The sequence below is a fragment of the Odocoileus virginianus genome, chromosome 9, assembly GCF_023699985.2.
Source record: "Odocoileus virginianus isolate 20LAN1187 ecotype Illinois chromosome 9, Ovbor_1.2, whole genome shotgun sequence".
NCBI classification, from domain to species: domain Eukaryota; kingdom Metazoa; phylum Chordata; class Mammalia; order Artiodactyla; family Cervidae; genus Odocoileus; species Odocoileus virginianus.
Window position 1 is genome coordinate 39,891,571 of NC_069682.1, and position 16,814 is coordinate 39,908,384.

Here is a 16,814-nt window from a genome sequence, read left to right on the forward strand (position 1 = left end):
AAATGTTAATGGTTCTGTTTTCTCTAAACAGAGACAAACCTAAGCTTTTACAGAACAATGAGGCCTTGTAAGAGAAATCAGAGATGGAAGATTAACTTTTTCCAAAAATAACCTCAACTTATGAATTGGGCTTCTGAAAAGCACATGATGAAATAAAAAAAACCATTCCATGTGTATACTTAGTTCCAGCAGGTACCTTTGTAACTAAGATTGAGAAAAGAAGTCTGCTATCATTCTGTCTGCTGTAAAAGTTTGTTTCATAGTGCTAAAAACTTCCAATACTATAAACTCTTCAAAAAATTATTCTGAAGAATGTACTTTTTTATTAAACATCATAAAACTAGTTAAGTTATTTAGAAAGGAACCCCTAGCCAAACAAGTTGACTTATGCTTCAAAACTAAAAAATAAATTATTACTGACTCTTCACCAAGACATTTAAGTCACTTACAGAAACCAACTATTTACTTTATCAAAGCTGATAACATAAAATCCAGTTACTTTCAGTATGTGATGAGTTTATTTTATAAACCTGCTTCATAATTCAAGTGGAAAAAACTAAACAATGGGAAAAGGGCAGGAACTGCTCACTTCATATTAATGTTAGATGCACTTACGTGTCCGTTTTTATTTTTCAGTTCCCCATGGCAGAGCAACACTTTGCTTGCTTCAATTCTAGGGTCCTTCTGCTTTTCATCCAGATACTCCAGCTTGTCAATGTAATATTGGCATTCTGATTCACCTTTCTTCACGTTGATATCAGAGAGAACTCCTTGTATTATCAGTATCTAAAAAATTATATATATATAAAGAAATCAATGGTGCATTTTCAGCATATTAATTTATCCTTATTTTCCTACAGGACTAAAATGTTGCATTAAAATGATAAAATTTTACAGCTTGAAGGGACCCCAGGAATCAGATAATTCAGTCAATCCCTTCATTTTACGCTGTCAGCCACACTGGTGATTTGCCTGAAGTCACACAGCTAGCTAATGGAAGAGGTCAGATTAGAACCCAGTCTCCCGACTAAAACATAAATAAAACATATGTTACACCTTTATACTAGTGCACAGTGAGCTAACCCACGAGAACTGAAAGTTCATGTACTCATTCAGCATGCAGAGGCTGTGAGGGGATCGCTGTGTATCTTTCTCAGGCAAGCTAACATGCAAACTGGCAAAGCACAGGAACCACTTCTTGGGCTACTTACAGCCTCCTGCAGGAGCTGAACATCTGGGTGGTCTTTGGGAGTATGTCTAAGAATCTCTTTCAACAGTAAAGGGTATTTGACAAGGCGGCTTCGAGGAATATCCAGGAAGCTCCAGAGATCCAGTTTTCGGCTGAAGGGAGACTCCAGGCACCGTTGGAGAAAGTCCTGGACTCTTGGGTCCTGTTTCTTCTGATCCAGAAGAGCCTTGGCTGCCAGCTGGTTACTGCAGTAGCCTTTGTAGGCATTCAAGCCCGGCAACTAAACAGCAGTAAGAGAAATCAAAGTATAGTCCAGTAGTGAGATTGCAAGCATACGACATGAAACTTAGAGCTATTCGTGAAAGTTTTAACAAGCTGTGAAGATTCTCCTGCAGGTGATAATGGGTGACTGTTCTCTCACTTGACTGTACATGCAAAGGCTGTCTTTCATCACCAAACCTCAGCCGTCCCTCCGAGAACAGGGCCTGGCATCGGCAGGCACTCAGATGTTAACTGAGAGAGTTAGACAGGTAATTAACAGCATGTAACATGGGAATTCTGTTTAAGGAGGAACATATTCTTAAAACAAATGAAACAGTGTCATTCATGATATGTTTTTCTTAAAACAGTGACTGTAACTTCTATGTACATTTGTTCAGTTTTAGAGTCACATTTATCTGATTTTAGAATCCACTAACTGGATCAAATCAATGTGATCCTGATCACAAGTGACAAGCCCGCCCTGTCTGCATAAACATGCTACATACCCAGTTCACAAGAATGTGGCCAACGTGCTCCACTGTCCCGCCAGGCTTGGTGGCTTCTCCTATTCTTGCCAACAAATCTGAAGTGTAAGAAAGCAGAAATTCCAAGAACAAGTTTACTTAAAAACAATTCAGGGAGGAGCAAGACAGGAGTAGGGGATTAAGGGGTGCAAACTACTGTGTATGATATAAGCAAGCTACAAAGACATACTGCACAGCACAGGGAATTGTAGCCGTAACTTTAAACGGAGTATAATACTTAAAAATATTAATCACTATGTTGTACACCTAAAACTAATTTTGTAAATCAACTCTATGTCAATAAAAATTTTAAAAATATGCTGAATTAAATTAGAAGTTTAGATTTAAAATTGTTGTTGCTGTTCAGAATCTTACGAAAATTAGGGAGCACACCTTACCTTCATGCAGAGGTATATAAGCATCCAAATCACCAAATATATGTGTGAGCTCCTCTTCTGACATAATAGACAGCTTTAACATGGGGTCGTGGTAGGCCTGTTGGAGGGGAGAAGTGCGTCACACACAGATCAAGCAAATAAAACACGAAGAGAGGTCGGCATGTGAATCAAGCCTGACTATGTAAAAACCAGAGTGGATATTATTTTATACCTAATAGAAATTAAAGTACACGTTAATCTTGACAAACTCTTCCTGATATTCATATTTGAAGAAATGCCTCTAATAAACCTCATCTGAAATTAGTATTCACCAGTAGATATTCTCTACTTTTCAACTTCTAAAGGTAACACCCTTAAGAATTTGTGGAACATAATTTTTAAAACCTATGGCACAGGAGAGAAAGTTCTTTACTGACCTTTCTTGCAAGTTTGAGGTCCTCAATTAAGTCCTGTTCCCCTCGGGACATTTCATAGATTGCCTAAAAAAATCCAGCAAACATCACAGGTCACTCCTTCCTTTCAGAAAGGAAAATCACATACAATGCATAGTTACCATTATTTAATTGATGCTTGAACAGCGCTTTTCAAAGTGACTCATTCTGAACACTATAATTCAGAATGGAACTTCTAATAAGAGGATGCCATACGTTTCATATTCTACCCCATCAGGGTGTTAAACCAAATGACCACCACCCTCTGCAAGTGCTGAAAACGGCCACTCAAATGCAAAAATGCAATTCTACCTTGCCGGAGGTGTTAGTTTGCTATTCTTCTGGCAAAGCACATGTTTAAGAATCAGAGTCTATGTTTCAGTTTATGCTAGTGCACACAGTTTTGCTGTGGGGCGCACACCTCTTGACGTCTGATCTCCCTGGAGGTTAGAGACTGCTTCATGCTGCCGTCTAACGTCTCCGACCACAGGGCGCTGCTTCTCCTCTTGGCAGGCACTGGGACTGTCGACCTGCTAGAAAACTTTTGGGCTGAAGCTGGGGATCTGCTGTCACCACGAAGGGTAAATGACTTAAAAGAAAAGAAAAAAGTGAAAAAGAAAAAGCTTTGGAGGATACAGAAACTATTTTTTCCTCAAAAAAAAAAGGTTCTGACAATTTCTTTATGCATAAAAGTTGTTTATGTCAGCTTCAATCTGACAGTATTATAAAGTATTTGTCAGTCAAAATTACTTTCTGGGAATAAAAACTATCCAAGTTCTTGCTTTGCTCTAAGATGTAAACTAATATAATGAGATTATATAAATAGTTTTGACAACAACATTACTTAACAGCTTATTCCAAAAGAGGAAAATTATATTTAAGTATAACAGTACAAACCTGTCTGTACAGCTCAAAGAAAATGCAAATTTTAGGCTTCTATAAAAAGTCACCTCACTGCCTTACTTGCTCCTACCTGTAATGTTTGACCAAACCGCCTGACAGCTCCATTTCTTACAGGAGAGATTAGATTTGCCAAGGATGTGACCCGAGCTAGAGGTCGCACTCTTTTATTGCTTGGTTCCTGTGAAAACAAAAACAAGTTATACTAAACATGTGTTTAGGTATAATGATTTCAAGCAAGTTTGGACAAAACGTTAAGATCTCTCAAAAGTCAGATATTTATACAGTATATACAAGAAACATGGAACTCTGAAAGTCAATGTTGTTTCTCACTGTTAAAATATGAAGAACACTATGAGGAACAGAAAATTAAAAAATAAATGGTACAAGAAAGGTCAAATATCTGAACATCACTGAGAACATAACATATCATTAAACAACAACAACAGCAAAAAAATCCAAAATTAAAACAAAAGAATTAGATTCTAAAATCCCACAGAAACTTTTAGCTTAATATAGAGAGTAACTTTAAAAAAACACCTTCTTATTATGAAAAATCAAACATTCACAAAAGGGGAGAATTGCATAATGGATCTTGGTCTAACAACTGGTTTCATCTGTGCCCATACTGAAATATTTTACAGCAAATGCCAGACCTTCTATCATTTCACTCTTAAATACTTCACTTAAAGAACAGCCTTTAAATGAAGGCATCTGACATTGGGATGAGTCAGCTCCAAGGCAGCCAGGTCCCTGTGGTGGGAGGTGTTCAAGCACAGGTAGAACAGTGGTTAAGAGGAGGCTGAGCCTCTGGACTCAGACCATGTGGGCCCAAATCCTGGTTCTGACACTTGACAGGAAATGTCCTGATTCCCAATGTTCTCATCTGTAAAATGGGGTTAACATGAGAACTTCTCTTATAAAGGTGATATGAAGATTAAATAAGATGTTTAAAGGGTTCAGAATAGTTCTTGGAACATACTGAGTTTTAGCTATTACTGACATCCTTTCTCAGGAATATTTCCACTTACTATGCAAACGCTGGTATTTATAAATAATTTGATCCTCTCATACATTTAATTATCAAGGAAAAATATACACAGATTGAGAAAATATAATTATTTTACATATATTGCTTTTAAAACAATAATAATATAGCAAACACATCATTTACCAAAGATTCCAAAACTTTACAAACTGCATTTCTTTAACTTTACAGCTAGGAGAGAGGAGGCACTCCACCAGGTGACTCACACAGCTGCCTAGGTAATGAAGGTTAGATCATAAAACAGTCCTACCCTTTATAATGTCTATGGTGCATAATTATTTGTTTGTAAGTCTTGGTGCCTTTGGCAATTGTGGCATACTTGACAAAATTTTAATGAGGCTACAGAAGGGTACTTGATGAAAAATTATACAAAACTCACTACTGAAAAATGACAGATGAAATTTTTTTCTAAAAAATCTTTGCTATGACCCAAGTCATGAAAAAGAGCAAAGTGAGTAAAAATAATCCCTTGAGAATAATTTGAGCATAGAATGGCAGAAAGGGTTAAAATCCTCCGGAAAGAACTTAAATGATGGAATATCCAAATAAGCAAAGAGACCTATCGAGGCTCCGAAGGTGTGGACAGTCAACCATGGCCAGGAGGCTCTGCAGACAGACCACACATTCCAGGCCCCTGGTCAGTCCTGAAGAGGTAGTGCAGCAGGCCAGCCCCCACCCCCACTCCAAATAAGTGACTCCGAAGTAAAACTGTGACTATAAAGCCACAAGTGTGCGAATGTTAAATGAACTGAAAAAGAAACCTCCCGAGATATGTACTAAAATGATGCACTGTGTGGTTGAGGACATGTGTGAATGCCTTTACCAGACCCATCTGTACAAGACTGAAGGGACATATGTGCGGGCAGAAGGCAGGCAGAAGGCATTCCTTTCTATTTAGTAAAGGCAGGACAAAGACGCTTCTGTGTGAACAGAGATAGAATTACCTCACAAAGTAAGATATGCCAGCACCAAGGAGAAACAGAGCAGTTGTCAGAAAGATCTGCTTCACCGATTGGAAGGAGAGGTTAATTCCTCATCCTTGTTTAGAGCATAACCAATCTGACTTCCTGGTAAATCATAAAATATTTAATTTCAATTGAAAAGTCTCTGGAAACATGCTCTTCCCAGTGAATTTGAAAGGAAAAGTTAAGTTTAGCTGGAAGGAAAGGAATTTCTGATATCTATTTTAATACATAAAATAAAAACTTATCTTTGGATCAGTCAGTACAACTACTAATTTCCTGGTAACGTAAAACTGCGATATTTAAAATGAAAACTACTGAATTTAATTTAGGTAATTAAATGTAAAGATATCTAAAGCATCCTTTTGAAACTAAAACTGAAATGTGGATTCTCTCTCTGAGGGCGGTGGGGTATATGTATGGTGTTACATATGTTCCCAGCCCTTGAGAAGCTCACCCATAATCTCACTGCTTCACAAAGGAGATGCCAGTCTCAGGAGTGTATCTAATCTAAAACGTCTGGGAGGAGCGCCTGGCTAGCTCTGTCACAGAGCAAGATACTCTTAAGTCTGTACCAAAGTAGTGCTGAATCAGGAGTACACGGAGGAGGGCTTGGGGTGAGAGGGCATCTTCGTACTTTCCATACTGGCTTTTGGTATCTGAAAGTAATTTTCATGCCTTACTAAACATTCACATGTGAAGAATGCTTGTAAGATGCAACACAAACTTTTAGCATATACTTATTACAAAAGTACAGAAAACTTTAATGAATAACTAATTCAAAAAGTATGATTGAAAGGCAAAGATGTAATACTGAATATGGCTCACTAATCTCAGGATAAACACATAAGAAAAAAATCAGAGACAACTGTTATGGAAAAGTGCTATAGGTCACCTATAAGGTAGGGACAACAAATTGTCTTTTACGGGTTAGAATTTGGTCTGTGTGAGCTACAACCAAGAGCAGTGTTTCTTTAGAGGCTGAGACGAGCCATCTAACCTGCCCTGGTTTCTGGTGGGGAGTGCTGGGAATCCACCCATGTCTGTCCCTCTGCAAGCGAAGGAACAGAAGGTAGGCATCTACCTGCCTTACCAGTACCCAAATAAGGCTTTCTTCCTGGTTTTATTGTCATGTCATTTTTGTTTTGAAGTGTTGTTAGCAACACTTCAAACATAGTAAACACTTCAACACTTAGTAAACATAAGAAGCTTAAAGAATGGGTACAGATAGTGAAACTGGATACCCTCCTTCAAAAACAAAAATGATCTGAAAACCCAGGGGAACAATAAAGAACATGAACAAGTTTCACACGTTCAAGGAACTTTCTACTGTCGGCAACCTTTCACTAGGGCTAAAGTTCACTTAGAGGGAAAAAACCCAACACCCTCTAATATAAATTTATGTTGTTTATTTAAGTTAGCTTTTAACCAGACTATCTAGGTTAGCCAGGCAATCATATGTATTGTTATAGGGAATCTGACTTGAGACCTAGTATTTAATCAATCTATTTATTTCACTAACCCAGTTGTACTCAGATTTTATGCCTTAAAATATTTTCTGTATAGCTACAAACAGAAAATTCTTAAAAACAATTTAAAGTCTTTTACTGGGATGTACCTTGTGCATAAAAGCAACAATATGGAAAAGCTCTGAGGTGAACCCCGTTTTTTTGTAAAGAGGTTTTTTTTCTCCTCAGGATGTCACATAGAGGATATACTTCTTTGGGGGGGGGTCATCTTTTGTAGAATCAACCAAATCAAGACACAAAAAAACAAGTAAGTGTTTGGGTGTACTCATTTGGGTTACTGGATAAGTAATTTTCTCCTCTATTTGGCAAAAGCTTTAAGAAGAATGAAAAGAAAAAGTTATTTATAAAAAGATAAAAATGAGTTATGATCACATAGGATTTCTTCCCTTTCCTCTTAGTAATAAATAGTCAAATATAGTTATTTATTTAAGGCTGTGCTGCTAAAAGCCTGATGACATTCCTGGTGTTTTTAATCTTTGGAATAAAGGTATGCCGTAAACACGGTCAGTGTCTGATACCAAACAAGACTAGTTCCGCTTTAGTATTTACACTGATGACCACTTTTGCGAAAACTGAAACACAAAAGCCAAAACCAAACAGAAAAACGAAAACCAAAGCCAAATCACGTCTTTTAAAGATAGCAGCTATTTTAACTACCAAAGGTGTGTGTGTGTGTGAGAGACACACAGCTTTGGTGAGACACACAATACACTGCGCATATTTAAAATGTATAATTACGTAAGTTTTGATATAGGTACATGGCCACAAAACCATCACCTCAAAGCAGCGGCATATAGTTAACTGAATACAGGAGTGATATTTCTATTCCATCAGCAATGACAAAGTACATACCATAGAGTATATCTATTGCTGTTATATATATATAGAACGAGCACATAGCATTAACTATTAAAATTAAATAAGTGGCATAAAAGTCACTTAATCTGATAAATGTTCATAAAGACCTTAAAAAAGTACAATAACTTTAGGTAATTAAAGCAAGGACAGGCATAAGTACCTAAATAATGATTCGCTGGCTTAAATAATTTAACATATTTTTCTTTCTGAAGGACAAAGCCACACACAACGAACTTATTAGATGTAGAAAGAAAATTAAAAATGAACGCTGGCATTTTGTTCACTAGCATTAACTTGTAACTAAGGGATTCCTACTTTCTGCTTACTCCACAGCCCAGTTCCTAAGACTGACTAGGTAACAGAAATAAATGCAAGACAAAAAAAAAAAAAAAAAAAACAACAAAAAACACCCCAAAACAAAATCTAACCAAACAAAAAACTGAATTAAACATCAGAAATGTGACCAATTCAACCAAACTGAAGTATATACATTTAAAATATTTTTCTTTTGTATAAAAGTTTATATACACTTAAGTAACGCTATGCATAAACACATTTCAAACCTACATGTGAATCAAGGCCACTTTAGTGCTCAGTAAGAGCAAAAGTTCAGTTTAGCGTCATACTGTTAATACACTGTTAAAGAGGGTAAGTTTCGTGGCGTTAGAAACCTTCCCTGGGCTGTTCTCCTCCAGTCTTACCTCCTGCTCTCGGAAGGACTGGTTGTTCACGTCGAGGACTCGTATAGTCCTTTTAATGGGCAGGAGACCTCCGACCTCATCGTGCGCCACCATGCTTCCCTAATGCCCCCGCACCCCCAGCCCGAATCCCCCGGCTCCTCTTTGCTGGCTCCTCCCGGCGGGGCGCTCAACCGGCCTGCGCAGCCATCAGCCAGTCTCGGCGCTGCTGCAGTTTCTGCGGGCGCCCGCCAGGCTCGCAGCCTCCAAGCTCTGGGGGCGGGGCGGGATAGGTGGGCGGGGCCCCGGGGACACGTGACAGCCTTAACTGACAGCAGGGCGCACCTAGGCTTCTCCGCTATCCCTGCCAGAGAAAGCTCTCTATCAGTGGTTTTGGAATTTCTACAGTGAGGCCAGAGGGGAAAAGGAAACTGGGTTAAAGTAAGGCTCTTCCTGACTTAAAAAGCATTCCCAGAGACAAACAAACTGCTTATCCAGGTTACCTTTTCTAGTACTTAGCTGCAGACACGGATACTTTTTCTATAAAAACGTGTTACCTAAAAAATAAATTATGGACTACTTGACAACTTTAAGAAAATCGTAATTGAGAGTTAAATAACCTTGCCTCTATGAAGCAACCCTACTTCTGTTGGTTTGGCAGGCCTACAACTGAGCAGATTTTATTCTTTGACAGTAAGTACTGTATTCCATTTTGGAAAGTAGAATTTTCTCTTAATTATATGCTACTGTGAGCCTGCCAATGTAGGAGACTCAAAAGACATGGGTTTGATCCCTGGGTTGGGAAGATCCCCTGGAGAAGGGCATGGCAACCCACACCAGTATTCTTGCCTGGAGAATCCCATGGACGGAAGAGCCTAGAGGGTCCTTGGGGTCACAAGAGTAGGACACGACTGAGCGAATAAGCACACATGCACTATGAATGACAGGATGCTGGTAATTTGTGAAAACAATTCTTAGGATTTATTCAGTTCAGTAGCTCAGTCGTGTTTGACTTTTTGTGACGCCAGGGAATGCAGCACACCAGGCTTCCCTGTCCATCACCAATTCCTCCTAGAGCTTGCTCAAACTCATGTCCATTGAGTCAGTGATGCCATCCAACCATCTCATCCTGTCATCCCCTGCTCCTCCTGCCTTCAATTTACTAGGATCAGAGAAATCAGAGGCATCTCTGTAAAGGCATTATTCTAGATGATGCAGGTGATAGAAAACAATAGGTTCCACATCCACTCCTGAAGTGCTAAAAGATCATTGTGTAAAGCAAGGCCACACAAAGAGATAAGTGATGCAAGACAGCTTCTTACAAGTCCCAAATAAGTTGTACGGCTAGTGAGGCGTTCAGAAACCACTTCCAGGGCCTTCCCAGCTGAGAGGAGGGTGGGAAAGACATTGGGGGAGGGGCTGTAAGATGTTGTTTCAGGGCTTGGAAGGTCATGTTGTGTTTGCCATAGGTTTAAGCAAGGGAAAAGTGCAAGGCCTTCCCAAAGGAGCACAGGGAGCAAACTCACAGCATGAGGTCACAGGCTTTGGATAGAGACAGATGAGCACAGGGTTTTACTGAGCAGGTGAGAGAGATAATAAGAGGTGTGTTGTAAGGTGGTGTTTATGATGGTTTAAAAGATGGCTGGAAACATAACGCAAAAATCATAGCCAGGTATCAAGTACTTTGCCTAAGGTAGGCCAGTGGGAAAAGCAAAGGACAAGTGCGAGACAACATGTGCAAGAAGTTAGAGATTCCGATGACTGTAAAGTTAGGAGGGTAACTGTTAATGCAAATAAAGAAGAATCAGCTTTGAAAGGACATTCTGAGTTTCATTTTGGATATTCTGAGTCTGAGGTGGTTGAAAAACATGAAAATAAAACTACTGAGTTAGTAGTTGGAAATGTTGGACAAAGACTCATGAAGAGGTCAGAGAGTGGATTTAGACGGGGGAGTCAGAGACACAGGGATCAGAGTTGAAGATCTGAGAGTGAATGAGATGCCTGGGGGAGAAAAGCTGGACAAAAAGAAAAGAGGCCCAAGGATCTAACTTTGGAGACATGCCAAGGGAAAAAGAATTTTGCAAAAGGAACAGTCAAAAGGAAGGAAACAAAACAAGATGTCAAGGGAAGAAAAGGTGTTAATTATGGCAAAAAGGTTACAAAGGGTAAGAAAAGATTCATGGATTTACTGATTATAGGTCTAATGAAGACCTCAAGTGTGCTAGTTCAGCAGAATAAAGACAGAAGAGAAACCACAAAGGTTGAAGAGTGAATCAAGCAGAACAACAGTAGGCATAGACTATAATGACAAATAATCTATAAAAAACAATTTATTAAGATTTGCAGAACAGTGTTACTTCTTGCAGGGAGGAAGAATGCTATCCTTCCATAAACACCAATGTGCTTTGCATTTAGGATGGTGTTAATAATCTGTCTGCTTTGAGACTTGGAAAGAGTGATGGCGACTGGCTGTATTTCATCAACTAATCTTTATTACCAAGTCACACCTGGGCAACATATGTGATGCATGGGGCCTTAAGAGAGGCTGCTTGTAGTAGACAGTTCTCTGCTACACAGCATTAAAGTGGAAGCACCTTAGAGATCCTGGAATCTTGTCCCCTCATTTTACAGGTGAGAACACTGATCTGCTTAAGCCCTAGGAGCTCATAGGGTACAATAACCTGGTTCAATTAGTTTCATTCATTAATACATAGTTGCAAGTAAGGTCAATACCTTGTGGCTACTTAGTTTCATAGGGAATAAAGGACTTATGCAGAGAGGGGGTGAGGGAAGAAGCTGCGAGGGTGTTCTCATGGTCTCTCACCTGATGTCCTTCTCCAGGCTGTTTTTCTATTTAGTTCTGATAGAGGTAAGGCCAAGGTAACTGGGGGGAAACGACTCTCTCTCACTTCTCTCCTTCAGTAAGGATGTAACGGATAAAGGTAGAAATAGCCACGAAAGCCAAGGAGGTATAGTGATAGTCCCAGTGGAAAAAATATCTCACCTCACCAAACCTAAAACCTTAGCTTCAGTGTGGTTTGTGGTCTACATCTAATTTAGACAACTGTAGAGAGCATCTATAAAAGCAACAGTGACCCTGGGATTCAGTTCAGTGAACACTCTGAGTGATGAGTCTGAGGGACTCTTGACTCTAACAATGCTCTATTAAAATCCAATGGCTGAAAAAGGTCCCTTGTGACTGCTAACTCACCCTCCTAAGAAAATTTAAGAGGAAAATGGACAGTGGGGAAAAGAAAAGGGGAATGTGAGTCCTTATTCTGTGCTGGAAGCTCTATGCATATTATCTTATTCACCCGACTTTATGAAGTATGTATTATTACCTTCATCTTACAGATGGAGGAAATCAGGCCTCAGAAGTTTGAGAAACCTGTCCCAAGTTTCAGGGGTCATCAGTGACTAGACAGGTTTGAATCTGGTCTGCTCAACTGCTGCTGCAGTGTCCCTTCCCCATGAGACAGTCTGTGTAGCACCTTCAGCTCAGTGCTCAGGCATAGCTAGTTGTCATTCTGTGAGTTAGGAGCAGAGATGAGTTTAAAATCCAATCTCTTAGTCCCAGGCTACTTTTGCTAAATAACTGCCAACAGTTTACAGGGAAGCAAACCATATAAACCATAGTAGAAAGATTATTTGTATTACAGGTAGGTAAATAAAAAGGTAATAATGAAATAGTTCCAGCTGCTTAAGTTTTAGAAAAAATCCTATTTCAATCAACAGGTTACTTTAAAGATGCTATTAACAGCAATTTGAATTTCAACAACTGGCATAATTGGAACACAAACTGGTTAAGTGTCTTGTCTTTGTGTATAAAATCTAGAATTTATAAACATAAAAACAAAATTACATTATCTAAAAATAGTAATGCAACTTTGTTAAAAAAAAAAATCAAGTTTTTGGTAAAATTACTATTTTCCAAAAACCAAGTGTAATGATAGCCTCTGTTCATCTGTTCACATGGTACCTTCAATGCTTACTTTCCTAAAATTTGAATACTGTGAAGAGAAAGATGTTTTCCATCTCTACAGACAAAGGACTATTAGCCTATTTACCTTTTTTCCTCCTTTTAATGTGAAATAAGAATTCTGGAGTTTAGAAATAAATTAAAGCTGAAGAATAATCATTACTTTTTTTGGGTCTAGATACTATTTGTTCTTATTTACTTTTGTCTGGAACAATAACAAGCAATTGGAAATTAGGCTAGGAAACCCTTCTTAAAGGTAAAGAAGAAAACAAAATCTAAGTTCTCTGCTGCCCTCTACAAGGGACAGTGTGAAATGCAACTGCCAACCTGCTTTTCTTCAACTTTGTAAGGATCTTACATTGAGGTCAGTAAAATGTTTATCTTTAAGCCCTTGTATAGCGCTCATGTTTTATATTGCTAAATTAAACATATTTTAAAATTGTACAAGTATATAAAGGGATTGCAAAGTTCACAAGATATATTTTAGGGACTTTTTATAAATATAAAAAACTATGTTCAACTTTAAAACTTGAGTTCAAGATTACAAAAACTACTGTACTTCACTAAAAATACTTGAGTTAAAAATAGAATTTCAAATCTTACTAAAAAAGGAAACACTGATTGAAATATTAACAAAGTAGGACTTCTGAGGAATGAGAGTTCCACAATACCTAGTAATGAGTTAAAAACAACACCAAAAAAGGCATTCACATTTGGGCGAGATGCGTATGAAAGAAGTCAGCAATGAAACTATATGTGGATAAGCTTTACGAAGAACTTATTTTGGGAAAAGATCAACTCAGATCAGTTAATACTATGAGAAAGACTATAACCAGAATAGCTGACAGGCGAAGAAGCTTGGTATTATCAAAACCACACTTCTCTTTGCAATGATAACCCAAGCAGCAAACAGAATCAGATACTGCTGCTGTTAGTGATGACTTCTTATCTCAAGTGTACAGGATAACATTTCTTGCATCATGTAAGATGGCCTGTGCTTATGTATTAATACCATAATGTTGAGTGAGATTTCCAAATTTTTTCCCTAAAACTCAGCTAAGGCCCAAACCCAAAGATCAAATGCACTGCTCTGAGCCAGTCCTGTGTTCTCAGCCCACATCTCATTCCAGCAGCTGCTGCAGCAATGGCTTGGCCTCAGACAGCCCCTGACCCCAGCTGTGTCGTGTTCCCACCCTGGGCTTCTCAGAGACAGAGAGAGGCATTTACACATGGTTACGTGGAAGTGTGAGGGATTAACATCCCTTGGGACACCCACTGACTAATGGAGCACAGAAGCTGGTGGGTAAAAGCTCCCCCGTGAGTCCCCTGAGAAGACAACCGTGTGGTGTATTTTATTTGTGGCTCTTTAGAAGGTCCCATAATTAGACACTTGCAGTAGCCGCCTCCGTGTTCCTTGGCAACACACCTGGAACCCAACTACCTGTCCACTACCTCATGTCTCAGGCTCGGATTTCTGGAGAGACCACGGGCTGAGACACTGACATGGAGACTGGCCCTAGAGACCAGACACTCGGGATGGGAGTCTGGAACTGGTCACTCATGGATGAAGTGGTGACAAGGACCCACAGGTATGGACTGGTACAGATGGAGCAGTGAAGCAATGGCATATGTAGCAGGGGTGACATGGGGGCAACAAACTGTAAGGACTACAGAATTGGCTGGCTTCTGTTAATTACTTTAAGAGACTGAAAAAGAAGATGGTAACCTTCATGTTCTGAGTCATTACAGAGGGAAGGGCAAAGTGGGAGCCCCTGAAATTTAACTCCCTACCCCTGGACCAAGGTAAGAGACTGAAGCAATATTGCACACCGAGAGAAACTGCAGAGACAACCATCAAATTTGGAGCAGGCAAGAGTGGTAATCTCTACTGTACCTCTATTAAGCCTCCTGCAAGGAGGTGGTGGTTCTTTCTCTGAAGGTTCAGATTTGGGGATCTCATTTTCTTAAAAGTTAATAGTGCATTGAAGGGTTACATTTTGAGTATTGTATACCAATTTGTAGAATATAATGATATACTCTACAATTTTAGATTACACCTAATACTAAATTATGTATTTTTATTCTTTAATGACTATGACAGGCAACTGGTATTTTAATACTATGAAATACTATAAAAAAGCATGAAGTAGCCCTATATATATTGACAAGATATAGATTTAAAAAAGCAAGCTATAGCATATGTACAGTATACTCATATATGTCATCATTATACACACTGTGTGAAAGTAGGTAAATAAAAAGGGCCTAGAACACATAAAATATTAACTAGTTGCTTCAGAGGATGGAGGTGAAAACTGGAGACTTGAAAAGTTTTAATTTTGTACAAGGACAATGCATTTGTGTTACTTTCACAATGAAAAAACAGACAAAAGTATTTTAGATCACACAGCAGTTTAGACTAGACTAGTCTAGACTACTAACCTAGACTTGCTACACAAACAGAGGATTATATTTCAGAAAATCATTCCAAGAATCCAGAATGTTGCTTCTGTTGTTTTTCATGGGAGATAAATAAATTCTTCAGCCTATCATTTATAGCCTTTGACTAAGTGGTCAATTAGCCCTCTGAATTTCATTTCTTAGTTCTTCTTCATATATTGGACTCTCTTCAAATCACTTGTTCATCATTATGTTAACATAACTGATCTTAATTGTTGGTACCTGTAGATGCCCCTTCTCTATCTGGGCTGGTTTTCCCAACTTCACGTTTGCTTTCCCAAACACCCAACTCCAAATCAAGACCTCCACAGTATACGCTGGGCTGGAGGAAGCACAAGCTGGAATCAAGACTGCTGGGAGAAATATCAATATCCTCAGATATGCAGATGACACCACCCTTATGGCAGAAAGTGAAGAACTAAAGAGCCTCTTGATGAAAGTGAAAGAGGAGAGTGAAAAAGTTGGCTTAAAGCTCAACATTCAGAAAACTAAGATCATGGCATCCGGTCCCATCACTTCATGGCAAATAGATGGGGAAACAGTGGAAACAGTGGCTGACTTTATTTTTCTGGGCTCCAAAATCACTGCAGATGGTGACTGCAGCCTTGAAATTAAAAGATGCTTACTCCTTGGAAGGAAAGTTATGAACAACCTGGACAGCATATTAAAAAGCAGAGACATTACTTTGCCAACAAAGGTCTGTCTAGTCAAGGCTATGGTTTTTCCAGTGGTCATGTATGGATGTGAGAGTTGGACTATAAAGAAAGCTGAGCCCCGAAGAATTGATGCTTTTGAACTGTGGTGTTGGGAGAAGACTCTTGAGAGTCTCTTGGACTGCAAAGAGATCCAACCAGTCCATTCTAAAGGAGATCAGTCCCGGGTGCTCATTGGAAGGACTGATGTTGAAGCTGAAACTCGAATACTTTGGCCACCTTATGAGAAGAGCTGACTCACTGGAAAAGACCCTGATGCTAGGAAAGATTGAAGGTAGGAGGAGAAGGGGACGACAGAGGATGAGATGGTTGGATGGCATCACCGACTCGATGGACATGGGTTTGGGTGGACTCTGGGAGTTGGTGATGGACAGGGAAGCTTGGCGTGCTGTGGGTCACAAAGAGTTGGACATGACTGAGCGACTGAACTGAACTGACAGTAGCTTCTGTTACTGTCATAACGCCTTCTAATACCAATTGGTACTTCTGCACAGTCTACTATAATCTATGCAGGTATGATTCTGTCAGAGGTTCTTGTTTCCTGTTTGCATACAGTCTTATCTCTAAGATCCAGTATAGTATTTGAAATATTGTGGGTACTCTGTGAATGTTTGTGGTATTAAAAAAAAAGAATAAAAGAAAGAATTTAGATCAGATCTCAATGAAGTTTTGAGTATACAAAGATGATGTTGAATAAATAATTATTTCAAATTGTTTCCTTACTATAGTTGTACACAAATCCTTGGCTTTGGAACAAATGGAGATTGCATATCACTGCATTATTCTCTTTGCAGCTGGGCATGTATTTAATGCAACTAAAAATTTATAAGGATTTCCTTCTTGAATATAATTCCTCAGTTTTAAGGAGGTTAACAACAGTATGTA

At 38.9% G+C, this 16,814-nt stretch overlaps 1 protein-coding gene across 2 annotated transcripts in view; it reads right to left on the reverse strand.

The window, feature by feature from the left end:
• NET1 (neuroepithelial cell transforming 1) overlaps positions 1-16,814 on the reverse strand; it is a 35,016-nt gene that overhangs the window by 2,735 nt on the left and 15,467 nt on the right. Inside the window, exons 1-8 of one of the 2 annotated variants that reach the window (XM_020877795.2) lie at positions 8,802-9,013; positions 3,777-3,884; positions 3,225-3,392; positions 2,789-2,851; positions 2,373-2,469; positions 1,957-2,033; positions 1,212-1,469; positions 616-786 (exon numbers count right to left, since the gene is read on the reverse strand). In XM_020877795.2, the coding sequence (XP_020733454.2) occupies positions 616-786; positions 1,212-1,469; positions 1,957-2,033; positions 2,373-2,469; positions 2,789-2,851; positions 3,225-3,392; positions 3,777-3,884; positions 8,802-8,894 (1,035 nt within the window). In that variant the 5' untranslated portion in view covers positions 8,895-9,013. Of the gene's footprint in view, positions 1-615; positions 787-1,211; positions 1,470-1,956; positions 2,034-2,372; positions 2,470-2,788; positions 2,852-3,224; positions 3,393-3,776; positions 3,885-8,801; positions 9,014-16,814 lie in introns of those variants that run through there. The other variant, XM_020877791.2, reaches the window with a different exon arrangement.